Raw genomic sequence first — 14,886 nt, forward strand, 5'->3', positions numbered from 1 at the left:
AGAGGGAAGGGGTTTGCCTCTTCTTTGCTAAATGTTACCCTTAGATTCTGAGTGTTTTCTACAAGACGATACCAAGGCTCAAATCCAGAAGACTGTGACTTTGACAAAAGCCATTTGGGTCCCTCTTCACTATTTGTACTAGTGTCGCCCTGTCCTTGCTTCCTCCCACCTTGGTTCCCAGATAGCTCCTGGTGTTACTGACTCCTTCTCTAGGATAGTTTTACCAGAAACTTCTTTAGACTGTATGCTTCATGGCCTTGGTTCTCACCCATTGGGTCGTGCTCTGTGTTGTTTGCTCTGCCGTCCTGGAGGCCAGCATTGCTTACATTAGCTTGTTGATGTCATGGCCATCTGCAACCTATATCAAACCCTGGGTGCTTTGAAGTTCAATGTGCAATAAAAAGTTCATTAAAAAAAGATGGGGAATTATGAAAATAAGGTTATGGAAATGTTAACAAAGGATCATTTCCTGCTTCCTGTACATTTTTCCCTTTTTTTTTTTTTTAATGTATTTCTCCAAGGAATTTATGTCACTATTAAAACTACGGAAGAGTTAAAGGAAGGACAGGCCTGGGTCAAAAAGAGGGTGAGATTCCTGAGGAGATATCTTGGCCAAGGCCCAGTCCGTTTTCTTAACTGAGAGCTTGGGGATCTGAGGGGAGAATTTACGACAGGAAAAAAAAAAATAGGGACAAATCTAGAATTCTTAGGACTAACGGTTGGATCCCAGCATTTTTCACAGTGATGGCTCCAAATGGATTGCAGCAACCTCTTTCATTGTGTGAGGCCTGCGACAGTGTCGGGAACCCTTGGAATCAATGGGTTCTAGCCTCTGGGCAGGGACTGTCATTGGCACACACACACACACACACACACACCCGTTGAGGAAGAAGAGGAGAAAGGGATGGAGGGAGATGGGAAGCAGGAGACAGAGCAGAGGGATAGGGTGGGAGGGGTCATTAAAACTTGCCCGATGCCACACTGGCTTCCTTGCCAGTTATGACCTTCTGACATGAGCAGAGGTCAAGCTCCAAACCTCATGGGGTGTTAAACACTAAAAACAGATCAGTCCCTGGTGTGGCCATAAGGGAGTGTTCTTTCCTGGCCTGGCCACAGCTGGGCATTTAGCCAAGAGAGAAGGCCCTTGGGGGCCCTGAGTTCTGACTTGACCGTGGCCAAATGGACATTTTGGGGGACTTTGCCGAGGCCAGACTCTGGTTAGTCTTAGAGCCAGGCTCCTCTTCCCAAACTACATGGCCTTCTGGAAGACTCCTGGTTCTTGTGTTAAAGGAAGGGCAGCCACAGATGACGATCCCTGGTAAATACACTGTCACTTCTCTAACAACAAATGGCACACCATCAACACCTTTATGTCTTGGCATTCACACACACACAGATGCTGGAGTAACACATGCCGGGAACCAAAGCAAGAGAAACAGTTCTCCGTGGGCAAGGGTCCGCTGGTTTGCACAGACCCTACATGTTTGGGCAGGGGCATGCCCAGACCTAATGCACGCCCAGTCCTGGCAGCCTTGCTGACCTCTATTTTGGAGGGCAAATATCCCTAGAGACTCACTTGCTTCTATGAGCATTAATGACCATTTAATTACTACTCACGTTTAATAGTAGGCAATTATGCAACGATCGCTTAGTTTTCAGCCCGAAAGCGACTGTGCGTGCATTTCCACAGTATACAAGCTACATCTTTGTCCTGGCGATGACAGTGCCATAGCCTACCCAAGTGACCACGAAGACCTCAACAGATGGCACATGTGATCGCCAACCCTGCAAGGTTTGGGGAAGTGCAGCCGGATGGGCCCGCTCAGAGACTGACTCACCCTTCCTCTCGAAACTCGGCTGTAGTTGAGCCTCATGAGTTCTGCAAACCTCTGCTCATAGAGGTGAAGCAGCAGCACCAGGTACAAGCCTGAATTCATCAGCTCATTTTGTGCCTAAATATGGAAAAGAGACTTTTTAAGTTCATCTATAAAATATTCATGATCTAAATCACGGGGCGGAGGGAGGAAAAAAAAAATAGAGAAAAGAACCGACAACAAAAAAATAAAAAGAAATCACGGGGTGGAGGGAGGGAACAAGGCAGCAGGGCAAGGCCTGTCCTTGGGGATCAGAGAACGGAGCCGGGGGGGGGGGGGGAGGTGGTTCAGCATGGAGGCTGGGCTGTCGTTCTGGAATTCTCTGCTACTGAGTGGAGGATACCCTTGGAGAGCTCCACACTCCAGGCTCAATCCCATGCACATTAATTAATTAGTTAATTAATTAACCCCAGGGGCATTACATGCCAAAGACTTGAGCTGGGTGTTGTGGGGAACATGGGGCAAAAGGTCTCCATGGGAGAACCTTGTTCAGAAATCGTTCCAGTACCAACTGGACGGCTCAGCTACAATGAGTGTGTACTAGGACTTGGGGAAGGCCTCTTGGATGGTCCTTAAGCTTTGTGCAGTGGCGGTATGGTAGCCAATGAGGTTTATCCGAGGCGCGATTATTGCTAATTGGATGGTCCTTAAAGGGTGAGAGGGCCTTTGGTTGGCTCTGAGGGTTGATGAGGGCCTTCCAGACAGAGGCACTGAATGCCAGCAAAGGCCTGGGGGCTGGGAGAGCAGAGCATGTGTTGGGTAACATTCCCTTCTCTTGAGTGTGGCTGGAGTATATGGGGAAGGTGTTTGTTCTGGATTGGAAACATTTTTTTGGCATCAGCTGCAGAGATGCGAAGGGGGGATCCCATCAGGCAGAACAGGGAGTTTGGGCGTCATGCCGTGTGTGTGTGTGTGTGTGTGTAGCTCCTGGGCTCTGAGCAGAGGACTAAACCCGATGGGATGAATGTCTTAGGAAGGCAAAAGTTTCTGTGGGAGAACTGGGGACACAAAGGCACATGAGTTCTGCAAACCACCTGCAAACTTAGGTTTATCTTCCTAGATCCCTCATTTGTCTGGAGAAAAGGCCCCAGGCCTTGGGTCTGTATGCTTCTCTCTCTATAACTGGGCTTAAGGATGGTCTCACCTACGGCTCCTGCCCCGGCTGGTCTATTATTTAACTCCCCGACAGTGAGTGTGCGCCCGGCACTCCCATGTGGACTGGGAACCGCAGGGCCTTGGCTTCTCCCTCCCTCATGTGGTCATCTGGCTTGTTTTGTGCTTCTTTTCTGAACGTCTCCCTCCCACCATTCCCAGGCCGTGTCCATAGCTTTTCCAGCTGCCACAATGTCCCCACCCTGCAGAAGCCTTCCCGACGACTCTCCTTTGTTCCACTCATCCCTTCCTGCCCTGCTTCCTAACTCTTTTCTTTTGTACACTGCGTCTTGCCCTGGTTCGTGTTTTCACTTTTTCTCGGTGGGTGGGTTGTGTTTTCTTTTTCTTGCTGGTGCTTGGAACATAGGGAGGTGCCAGGGAGGATCTGGCTGATGAGAGCTCCTTGGTCCTCGGTTCCTTGGCAGCAGTCACCCTGGGGACCCATCCTAGACCGTCAATAAATGAGGGGCCATTAGTAATGACTCCTCCCCCTTAAACACCCACATGGCCTCCTGTCAAGTCCCCATGGATCGGGGGGGGGGGGGGGGGGGATAGGCCAGCAGGGGCTCCCGAAGTTCTTGGGAGACTAACAGCCTCAGCAGGGGACATGGTCCTCTGCCTCACCCTGGGGAGAGGTCAGAAGTGTGACCTTTTTTCTAGGATAACGGAAGCTCAGACCTGACACAGGGACCACCTCAGTGCCTTTCCCTTCCTTCTGGGCCCATCTCCTTGTCCCGGTTCCATCCAGGACAGCTCAGGAAGCTGGCCCAGGACACACCTCTTCCAGGATCAAACGGCCACCAGAAAAGGTGCCCCAATCGAGCAAGGATCGATGCATTCTTCCTTCTGAGTCCGGTCCAAGTCTGGATCTTGCCCACTGGCCTCAAGGTCATGGCTCAAGGCCCCGCTGCTCTCCTATAGACCTGCCTTGAAAGGCACTAGTCAATTGTCCTTAGCAGTTAGCCTCCTATTTTTAGACTTTGGTCACGTATTCTTTGCTCTTCTGACCTTGGCCTAGAGCAGGCAGAGAGGAAGATGCTTGTTTTCACTGTTTTCTCCTCGCCTCCTCCCACTTTCCCCGAGTCTGCGCCTCCTTCGCAGCCTTAGAAGCTACTGCCCTTGGGAAGCCTTCCTCACCCACCCGTCAGCTCCTCCCCGCACACCAAGCCTTGCCCCCTGTTTGCTTTCCTCGCTGGCGCTGGCCGTGGCCTCTCCACTGGTTTTCTCTCCGGCACTCTCTTCGCCAGGAAGCCTTTCTGCTCAGAGACCCTCTGATGCATAATGGCAAATCAATCAGCTAGAAAATGGCTTGGAACTATCAGGTTTGTCAAAGCATTCAGGGAAATCATTTACTTTTTATGACTCAATAAGGCCTGGAGGCATGCAGATGGGAAAATATCCACTAATGTTTTCTGCAGATAATTTGAAAAGTCACTTCTAGCAGATTGTGTCTCTTCTCAGGTCTGTGGGAGGGAACCTGTCACGCGGCGCCGTAAATCTCACCGGCCGGGCTCCTTGATGTGCAACCTTCACCGAGCTGGTGATGCCCCACGGAGGGGCTGGGCCGGCCAATCAGAGCAGGCATGTGCTGGGGAGCTGGGAGACATGCTCCTGCTCCGAGCCACAAGTGGGCGGGACTTGTTCTCAGAGAGAGTTCCAGGGCATTCGTTTGGCAAGGGCAAAATGAGCTAGCTTTTGGAGCATTCTTCTTTGGAGCTGCTCCCGACCTTTCCTCCTGACCTGGTCCCATGGGGCATGGACACCCCCGTGCTGTGTCGACAGGGGTGGGGCGAGGAGCAGGCTTCAAAGGGAGGGGGCTTGTGAAGCCGCGGAGGAGAGCCCTGGAGCGCTCGGGCTGCCTGCCAGATGTTTTCCTTTCTGTTCTCTTGCCCCACTCCCACCCCTTCATTTTGTTTAATATTCATTTTGGCCAAGAGATTTGCTACCTATGGCAATTCTCAATATAATCCACTCAAGAGAAGCAGACAGCTTGGCTGAATGTTCCATCAAGTCTCCAAACGTGTTCAAGAGATGCTCCCAGGTGTGAGGGTGATTAGGTGGCTGCGTGTGGCCAAGGACATCTGTCCGTGGCTGAGATGGAGCAAAGCCAGGCCTGTGCCTCAGAGCAATGACAGCCAGAGGCCCGCTGAGACCCTCCTCTGCTGACAGAAGTGCACCTTCATCACGCAGTGGGCGTGGACCCCCCCAGAATGGGCAGCCTGGGGCCGGCAAGAGCCAAGACTTTGGGCAGAGCTTTAACTGTGCAAGGCCAAAGTGACTCCATTTATAAAAGGGAAAAGTCACCTCCATCCTGCCTATGTCCCCAGGGTGTTAGAGCCAAATGAGCTAATTCAAGGGGACATGGTATTTTGCAAAACAAAAATATCCTGTAAGAGGCAAGAATGAAAACTAGGATCCAGGGCAAGGACCCCAAGGGCTTTGTGTGCGCCTGTGTTCCTCGTGCCTAGGAGCCTAGCCCAGCACCTGCGGTGTAGTATATGCTCAGTGAATGCAGGTACAGATGAAAGAATGACAAAAAATGTATAATTTGGGGCCAGACCGTGGCCAATTCAATTATGACTCTTGACACTAGTTGACTGCCAACTTGAATATGCATCAGAATTACAGAAAGGGCATTTTAACAGGTTTTTTTCTTTCTTTCTTTCTTTCTTTTTTTTTTTTTTTAAAGATTTTATTTATTTGACAGAGAGAGAGAGATCACAAGTAGGCAGAGACGCACGCAGGGGGTGGGGGAGCAGACTCCCCGCTGAGCAGAGAGCCCGATGCGGGGCTCCATCCCAGGACCCTGGGATCCTGACCTGAGCTGAAGGCAGAGGCTTTAACCCACTGAGCCGCCCAGGCGCCCCAGAAAGGGCATTTTAAAATATAGCTGCTGGGTACCACCTCTCCCTCTCCCTCAGATTCTGATGCAGTGGGTCTGTGGTGGGGCCAGAGAATGTGGGTTTCTAACATGTCCCCAAGGGATGCTGACGGTACTAGGCTGGGGACCTCACATGGCTGAGAACCAGTGCTCTGAACCAAGAATCAACAGTTAGTCTGTAGCTGATCAGCTGAATCTGGCCAGAGGATGTGCTCTGACTGGCAGGCAGGAAGGAAAGGACGGATGAACGCTTCTTCAGCGGGGGAGAATCCTTTCTGTTTTGCCTCCTTTACGACCACCCTGTTGTGATGATACTTGTGGGATTCTTTTTTTTTTTTTTTTTTAAAGATTTTATTTATTTATTTGACAGACAGAGATCAGAAGTAGGCAGAGAGGCAGGCAGAGAAAGAGGGAGGAAGCAGGCTCCCCGGCGAGCAGAGAGCCCGATGCGGGGCTCAATCCCAGGACCCTGAGATCATGACCTGAGCCGAAAGCAGAGGCTTAACCCACTGAGCCACCCAGGCGCCCCTACTTGTGGGATTCTGACCATTTGTGACCTGCCTGGCGTCTAAGGCATTTAAGTGTAGAATCTGTGTTCTCGACTGTTCCTCCACCTGCTTTCTCTTCCACTTCCCGGGTACGGAGCCAGCACCCAGGACTCCTCCTTCCTGGGCAGCACTCACAGGAGGAACGGATGCCTGTGGGGTTTAATTTTTAGGCATCTTGGAGGCAGGAGGCGGGTGGGTTTGAGAGGCCACAAGCCCCGATGGGCCGAGGATTGGGCCACCAGGTCTGGGGGCCCCGTGCTGCTTCTGCCTCATGGGACCACCCTGCACACAGCCTGTCCAAGCTCCTAATCCCATCTCAGGAGGCCTATTTACAAGCTCTGACCCTGCAAGGCCTACAGAAACCAGCTAGCGTCGGAGTGACACAGGATAATCAAACTTCGAGGCCCTGTGAGGGCCCACGGGCAGCTGTCACCCTTCCTCTGCTCAGGTGCACTGAACCAAACCAGGGCAACACTCTGGTCTGAGCCCCTCCACACCCTCAAAGCCACTGACCTGCTACCAATCGTTGAGTTGTGGTTTAGAGCAGTGGTTCTCAAGGGTACACAAATAGAGGCTTCACTCCTCTTTTCCTTCTTGGTCTCAAATGTCTCTTCCTCAGGGAAGCCTTCTCTAGACCGGAGAGTGGGTCAGACCTCTTTGTGGCCACACATCCCTTGTTCTGTTCCTCCCATGCTGGGGGGTACCCTCACTCTGCTCCTCCCGTCAGAAGGAAGTGACTATGTTGGTCTTGGGCACTGAGGTATCTCCAGGATAGTATCTGATCAACAGCAGGCACTTTTATGTATATTTTGCCACACTTAAAAAAAAAAAATTGATACCTGGCCCCATCCCAGATCAATTCAGTCAGAATCTCTGGGGCCTGGCCTGGGCATGAGTATTTTAATAGAAGAAGAAGAAAAAAAGACATGCAGCTCCATGTTAGTTTTAATTATAGTAGATCTTTGTGTGCTTGTGATTTTTATAATTGAAGAAAAGCAAAAAATCAGCCAACCAATCTAAATGAGAAAAATGCTTAAGAGAATAAGTTAGTGAGTTAGCAAGTGAGTTGAGGTTAAGTGAGACCCAGGACTGGCCTGGAGTCAGTTCCAGACTTCTTCTGGTTTTGTCCCTTTCTTTGAATATGTCTATTTTGGGCACCAGCTATCCAGCTTCTCAACCAAAGAATCTGTTTGCCAGGAGCGTTGGCTAAGATGGCACAAGGGACCAAGGTTTGGGAGTCGGGAAGGGCTTGACCTCAAGGAGCCCAGAAGTCCGGGGCCAGGCCAACAGGCCTCCCCAGCAGGGGACAAGCCGAGGGTAGATAACCTGCTCCCTATCTTTGGGTTAGACAACAGTTCCTTCTGCGGAGGTCCGTGGAGAGTTTCTGAACTTGTCTAAGTCTTGCTTCCCTACTGTCTCAACTTGAAGCCAGACTGTTAGCAAGTAGACTCTAGTAAATTCACAACAGGCCATCGGAGCAGGCTGACCCACTGTGAAAGGGTGAGCCCCACCTCACCCCACCCCCAGTTTTCCAGCCGCGCGGAAATAGTGCGCGTCGGTTCTTGGGACTGTTGTCCTTTCACCAGGCTGCGTCTGTCAATGTCCTTTCTACCTGTGATTACAATAAAGGGCATTTTCAAAAGGCTTTGATGGCCTGTCAGGTTCTTACTGAAACGAATTTAAACTCTTTTCTGCTTCCATGTAGAGTAATTACCGTGCTGGATATTTCCCACTTCCTCCTCCAGATCCTCTTTCCACCCTGCGCTGTGGTCTCGAGGCTGATCTCAATGGATCTCATTAACTCGGCCCCCTTGTTCTCTGGCTTCCCATTGGGTTTGGCCAATGGGAGGCCCTGGCGGGAGACCAGAGGGCGGGAGGAGAGAGCAGCTGGGGTAATAACGCTCCTTGTTCTCTCTCTGCTGGGCGGTGGCGTGGTAATGGCTGCTTTCCTCTCCTGAAGGTCAGAGGCTGTTGGTGACTCTCTCCTGTAACTACAGGTCTCCTGATCCTGGTGACTGCCCCCAGCCCTTGTCACTTCAGGCCTAGAATGGTCACAGCGCCAGTCCCAGGATGCTTCATCACACCTTGTTGGCTTCATTTCCCGCCCACTTCTGGCCTTTCTTCAGCTCTCCTCATTCACCCCTGCTGAGGGTCTCACCATGTCTCCTGCCTAGATTCTGGCTGACATGGTTCCTTTCACAGGTCTTGTTCAAATGTGTTCCTAGCCGCTTCTCTCAACTGCAGGGAGCAGTGACGCCAAGGTTATGGGTCCAACCCCTGCGTGGGTCGGTTGCCTTCCTTCAGTGGTGGACACTAGCCCAGTCCTGGTGCACTTAGCTTCCTCCTTCAAGGCTGGAGAGTTTGGGCATCTCTGGGGCCATCATGTGGCGTTCCCATTCCCTGAGCACCCTTCTCTCCACAGGCACTGGATTAGAGGATGTACTCAGGTTTTTTCCCCCGCATCCCACCTTGCGGGGGAGGAATGATCTCCTGCTTCCTGCGGACAAGAGAACGGAGGCCCAGAGAGTTTGTGTGGTTTCCCTGAGGTCACATAGCAACTTTGGCGAAGGGAACAAGACCTGGGTTCACCCTGTGGTCAAAGCTGGTGTGCTCTGCGGTGGGGCAGCAGAGCCTCTGGCTACAGGAGTGCAAATATTTTAGAACAACTGGAAAAATCTACCAATAGTGAGTCTACAGACACCACCGGTAAACCCAGCAGGGCAGGGTGGTAGCAGCTTCACGGAGGGTGGTGGGCCATGCCAAGATGCTTGGAACCAGCAGGAATCTTCACTAGTGAAGGCGTTCGCCTGGGCTGGACCGTGTTCGTGAGGCCTGCAGATGTTCTGGTAGTATTCCACGGACCCTGGCCTTGTCCGGACGTGTCTTTCTCTGGAAGTCCTACAGCCTCCGTTTCCTGAAATAATCTCTGAGAGGACCACGTGGAAGCTGCCTGCGCCCCGGCTGGCACCCTGACCTCAGGCGCCCACACGGCCTACTTCCTGTCACCGGTGTGACCCCAGACGCACTTCTCTTTCTCCTTTCAGGGCATGGGGGTGGGGACCCAGAGGCTCAAGACCCTCGGGCCTCAAAATGGATGGACTCAAGATATAATTTATTTCTCAGGAATTTCTTTCTTCCTTTCTTTTCCCCTCCCTTGCTCCTTTCCACCTCCTGATGCCCCATCTCTTCAACGCTGGTGTGGCATTTTGTCCCTTGTATTATGCTTCTTGCTGGTGCTGTTCGGGTCTTTCATTCTTATCGAAAGTTTAATCTTCTGTTTAGCAGCCTTCAGATTTTTGAAAGGTTGTAAACAATTGCCCAGACTCACATGTGGCCTTTTGACTCAGCCACACTTTAGGTCTGGACGCAGGCTAAGGATCTGAACGCCAAAATGATTCCTCTGAAGAGTGACACTTAATTGATTGATGGGTTCCACACCCAGCCTGAAGCCCAGTGTGGGGCTGAACTCACGACTCCAAGATCGAGACTTGAGCTGAGAGCAAGAGTTAGATGCCTAATGACGGAGGCCCCCCCCCCCGGTGCCCCACATGCCACATCTCAAGTGGAAGTAACCACTGGTTCATTAGCCACTGGTGGCTTGTGGCTTCCATACTGGGCAGTGTAGTTCGAAATGTAGGATTGTTTCCCTGAGAACTGAACAATCAGCTATTATCCTGAGCGTGAATCACCTGCCCACCCACGGTAGACTAACTTTTTCACAGCATCAAAACTGCAATCCAGGGATGCCTGGGTGGCTCCCTTGGTTAAACATCTGCCTTCAGCTCGAGTCCTGGGATCAAACCCCATATAGGGCTCTCTGCACAGCATCGAGTTTGCTTGTCCCTCTCTCTCTCTCCCCCTGCTTGCTCTTTCTCTCTCTCTCAAATAAATAAGTCAAATTAAAAAAAAAAAAGAATTACAGTCCAAATCACCCAGGAGAGTTAATTCACTGGGTATTAAAAAGCACACACTAGGAGCTTATGACCTGTTTACTAACCTTGAGTAAAGCAGTTTCTTATTACCCAAGGGTTACTTGATATATAATTTGGGGACCATTTTCTTCAAGACCCTGATTTTTTTTTTCCTTGTTGCTATTAAACTTAAATCACTTCAGCAAATTTGGGTATGGAACTTGCCAGACTATTCCTGTTTCTGTGTCCAGTCAGCCTCTGTGGCTTCCTACTTTTGTCCCTGATCACAGTGAGACCTCGACCAGAGGTGGCGAAGACTTTTGAACTCCACTACCCCCACCACCGCCATGGTCTGACTTAGTACCACAACTTCTCGGAGAAGTGAGCGTAGGGGACATTCCCAAACTCATCCCATGCGAGGTTATCTACAGTCCTCTTATCAGGGAAAGCTGTTCTTCCTGCGTGTGTCTCTAACTGACTTTGCCGGGGAGGCGGAGTGGTGTGAGTGGCTCTTACCCGGGATTGCTGGTGCTTCCGGTAGAAGTCAGTCACGTTAAAATCATCCAGGTCGACCAGCAGGCCTTGCTTACACATCTCACAGGTCTTCACAGCGCCTAGATCCGCTCCTTAAATTAAAGAATTCTTTGTTACATAAAACTTTGGGTCTTTACATGTTGACACTCTGGGTCTCTTTGTGTGGACATTTTGGGAGTGAACTCGTGTGTATGAGTGACTTTTTAAAAATTTTTTTAAGTCAGCCCTCTTCTGTAGAAAAGGGCCTTGAATCTGAGATCTGGAAAATTTCCTTTATAATAATTTTCATTATTATGCAAGCTTCATATAAGCGAAATCCCCATGACTTTTAAATAACAGGTCTTGCTTTCTGTTTAAATATAAACATACTGGTTCATAAAATTGGAATTGCTACATGGAGGCTGAGAGTTGGTGACACAGGTGTTTGCCAAAAAGAGGGAATAGTGGCCTGTGTTGTTGTGACGGATGGAACACATATCCAAGCAAATAAGGAGGACCCAACTGATGGCAGAAGCTATTCTCAGTCTGTGGTTCCAAAAATCTGCCTTTAGGGGCGCCTGGGTGGCTCAGTGGGTTAAGCTGCTGCCTTCGGCTCAGGTCATGATCTCAGGATCCTGGGATCCAGCCCCACATCGGGCTCCCTGCTCAGCAGGGAGCCTACTTCCCCCTCTCTCTCTGCCTGCCTCTCTGCCTACTTGTGATCTTTGTCTGTCAAATAAATAAATAAAATCTTAAAAAAAAAAAAATCTGCCTTTACACTCGCCCAGGTGACTTCCCACTCAAGAAACTGAGGGAGCCAGGAGCCATGGATGGGAACTAGCCCAGCAATATCTGTGGCCAGTACCTAAGACCAAGTTCAGCCTCATCTGGGAAAAGAAACTTGAGAAAACTTCCTTTGTTGCAGTGGGTTTTCTTTTTTTTTTCTTTTCTTTTCTTTCTTCTTCATTTTTTAATTTAATTTAATTTAATTTAATTTTTAAAGATTTTATTTATTTATCAGAGAGAGAGAGGGGGAGAGAGCGAGCACAGGCAGACAGAATGGCAGGCAGAGGCAGAGGGAGAAGCAGGCTCCCTGCTGAGCAAGGAGCCCCATGTGGGACTCGATCCCCGGACGCTGGGATCATGACCTGAGCCGAAGGCAGCTGCTTAACCAACTGAGCCACCCAGGTGTCCCCATTTTTTTTTTTTAAACATGCATCCTAGATCAGCACTTTTTCTCTATTTATCCTAGTCCCCAAAGCAAAACTGGAAGATGGAAGAACTGTGCTGTGTTGAAGCAAATAAGCGGTCTTTTCTCCTCGTCTGGAGGCTGCATTTTTGCTAATGATGTCCCGGTGTTTATATTTGCATTAGCAAAATAGAGGACGGATGAGTTTTCAGCATGTATTTGGTAAAGATAGGGCTTGTGCAGTTTTAGACCCCAGTTCTATCTTGCCTCACTGGGGACATAAAGAAATAGTAAATAATAGAGAACTTTAAAAGACAAGGATAAGCGGTAATCCCATGTCTGCATTTTGTTTGCTTTTTTTTCTTCTTCTTCTTTCTTAAAGTGCCATTCTCTAATACTTTAGGCTTCTGAGTGTCCCTTGGGTCTTCCGAGCTGAATCCCACTCAGCACACTCCTACTGACATTGGCGTTGACAAGCATTTAGCAGGGTTTCTGTCACACGTTTCACGAGTAATTTTTTCCCGCGCTAAATGTTTAATTGGCCCAAATTTGTAGTAAGATAAAAGATCGCATGGCAGAGTCATTAGCAGCCAAGAGCCCCTTGTTTCCTCCCCGTCTGAAGGAATGAGTACCCAGCTCACTCTGGGGAGAGGAGTTGAAGCAACTTGGGTGGTGGGTCTGGGTTGCTCCTGCCTGGGAAGGTGCTCAGGAGGGAAAAGGGATCAGGGAGGAGACAGTTAATCTGATCGTCCCACTGTTCATGCCTCTTTCTCTGGAGGGGGCATGGCCACAAGAGGATGAGACTCTTAGGGTCCCCCCCCCCGCCCCCCACACCGCTGGGTGCCTGGAAGAATGATAATGAAGGAGGAGAACACGGAAGAGGAGAGAAAGAGGATCCTGGCTACGGGGTAAAAGGTTTTCAGGGAGTTGTGTCTGAAAGACACAGTGGTTATTTGTCATTTGGTTCTTGAGTTGCTGTTTCCTGTATTTCTGTTCAAGTTGTCCTTCTTCTCAAAACCAAATTTAATTTTATTTTTTTAAATTTTTAAATTTTTTTAAAAGATTTTATTTATTTATTTGACAGAGAGAGATCACAAGTAGACAGAGAGGCAGGCAGAGACAAAGAGAGAGAGGGAAGCAGGCTCCCTGCCGAGCAGAGAGCCCGATGCGGGACTCGATCCCAGGACCCTGAGATCATGACCTGAGCCGAAGGCAGCGGCTTAACCCACTGAGCCACCCAGGCGCCCTCAAAACCAAATTTTAAAGAAATCCCCTGTTCTCTGCCAAGAAAATGCCAGCTGACCTACCCATGTGGCTGTATTTAGGTTGTAACCTCCCCAGGGAGTTGAGAAGGGGCTTCACACCCAGTTACAAGATCTGCAAAAGCCAGAGCTGACAAAGCCAGCATGCAGAAATCTCTTTATCTAATACGGTTCTAGAAAATCCGATCAGTGCTCTTTTCCTGCCCCTACTGCAAAATTGCAGCTTTGCTCAGTTTCTTAGGTGACACCCTCCTTCCCCCACAAATAAAAGGAAGCGGAACTGTTTTTGCCAGGTGTCCATTAGCGGGCATGGCTTGCTGGGTGTTTGCTGAGGTTCAACTGCTGACCTGTTTTTGTTTCCTTCCTCCTGGGAAGAGATCTTAGCATCTCTGCTTGGGCGGGGTAGGATTCAAGCACAGATTCCAGGATTCTTCTCTCAGACTCATTTCTGTCCCATCATTTAAAGGCAACATTTAGTCCCACTGCTATCCACTGGGGCTGTGAACGGGAGTCCTGTGCTGGGGGTTGGGGGTGGGACATGGGTCTCCCGGCAACTGCTCCCGGAGCTGCCATCAAGGCTCGAGTCCCACACTGTGGTGTCTCGTTAATTATATGGCGAGCGCTTATGCCGCTCTTCCTTCCCCACCTACCTGATGTTATTTTCACTTTCAGCCACTTTTTCAGGCAATCCTGATGAACAAACTGCAGGCTTCCCACACAGCCGCAAGGCTCCAGGAGGGGGTTGGTTGGGGAACCCCCGGCTATCTGACAGATGCGACACAGGTCTCCCTCCTCCTCCTCCGAGTCCTCCTCCAGGAGACTAAATGGAAAACAAGCCCTGGTGACCGGGGGGTCTGCGCAGTTTCTACAAACTACAACTACTACTACTACTTCCCAGGATGTTAAAGGGAGAGGCCCCGCCAGGGCTGCCCGGGCTCCCCCACGGCTCTCTCTGACCCTACTGAAGATTCTTCCAGGAGACTTATAGTAGATTCACGGACCCTTGTAGTGGACTCCTTGGCAGTTACTGACACGTGTGAGCCAACTGCCAGAAATCTAGAGGCGGTGGACAAGGCTACAGAGGAAGACCATGGAAGAGGCTGGGAGCTCCTCTCCAAGTCGTGGCCACTGTGGAAGTTGGTGGTACACCGTGTTGGTGAGTGTGTGGGATCTGTGGGCAGGAAGCCTGGGTTTGAGGCTTGCCTCTGAAACTTGGGAGTTTGATGACACTGGACAAGTTATTTAAGTTTCTCAGGTCTCTGTTCCCTCATGCATAAGGCCATGTGATGATAATGCCGCCACTGACTAGCTGACAGGGTCATGGGCAGACGGGATGTTGCCCATGATGGTGGTGTGCTGTTCTGCAGGCCACGAGTGCATCTAGTGTCTGGCGAAGCATTTGTAGACGGAGATCGCTCAATAGATGTTGGTTGGGATGATGATGAATCAGTGAACCTGGACATGAACTCACTAATAGCACAACACTTGGCCAAGAAATTATGCCGACATTCCAGAATGTAAGCTGCTGGAATCTGATGCAGATGGAATTGGGAAAA

The 14,886-nt window shown here is 50.1% G+C and overlaps 1 protein-coding gene, 1 long non-coding RNA gene and 1 pseudogene across 3 annotated transcripts in view; 2 read left to right on the plus strand and 1 right to left on the minus strand.

The window, feature by feature from the left end:
- The window catches only part of MARCHF10 (membrane associated ring-CH-type finger 10), an 85,949-nt gene that overhangs the window by 6,884 nt on the left and 64,179 nt on the right, over positions 1-14,886 (minus strand). For both annotated transcript variants that reach the window (XM_004749231.3, XM_004749230.3), the window contains exons 7-9: positions 13,981-14,150; positions 10,883-10,992; positions 1,839-1,952 (exon numbers count right to left, since the gene is read on the minus strand). In XM_004749231.3, the coding sequence (XP_004749288.1) occupies positions 1,839-1,952; positions 10,883-10,992; positions 13,981-14,150 (394 nt within the window). The remainder of the gene's footprint in view (positions 1-1,838; positions 1,953-10,882; positions 10,993-13,980; positions 14,151-14,886) is intronic.
- Positions 1-14,886, plus strand: part of LOC123392283 — a 31,147-nt gene that overhangs the window by 3,945 nt on the left and 12,316 nt on the right. The window contains exon 2 of the long non-coding RNA XR_006606994.1: positions 14,003-14,486. This is a non-coding gene — a long non-coding RNA (uncharacterized LOC123392283). The remainder of the gene's footprint in view (positions 1-14,002; positions 14,487-14,886) is intronic.
- Positions 2,450-2,611, plus strand: LOC123392312 (annotated as a pseudogene).

The sequence above is a fragment of the Mustela putorius genome, unplaced genomic scaffold (assembly GCF_011764305.1).
Source record: "Mustela putorius furo isolate JIRA1106 unplaced genomic scaffold, ASM1176430v1.1 tig00000487_pilon_pilon_pilon, whole genome shotgun sequence".
NCBI lineage: Eukaryota > Metazoa > Chordata > Mammalia > Carnivora > Mustelidae > Mustela > Mustela putorius.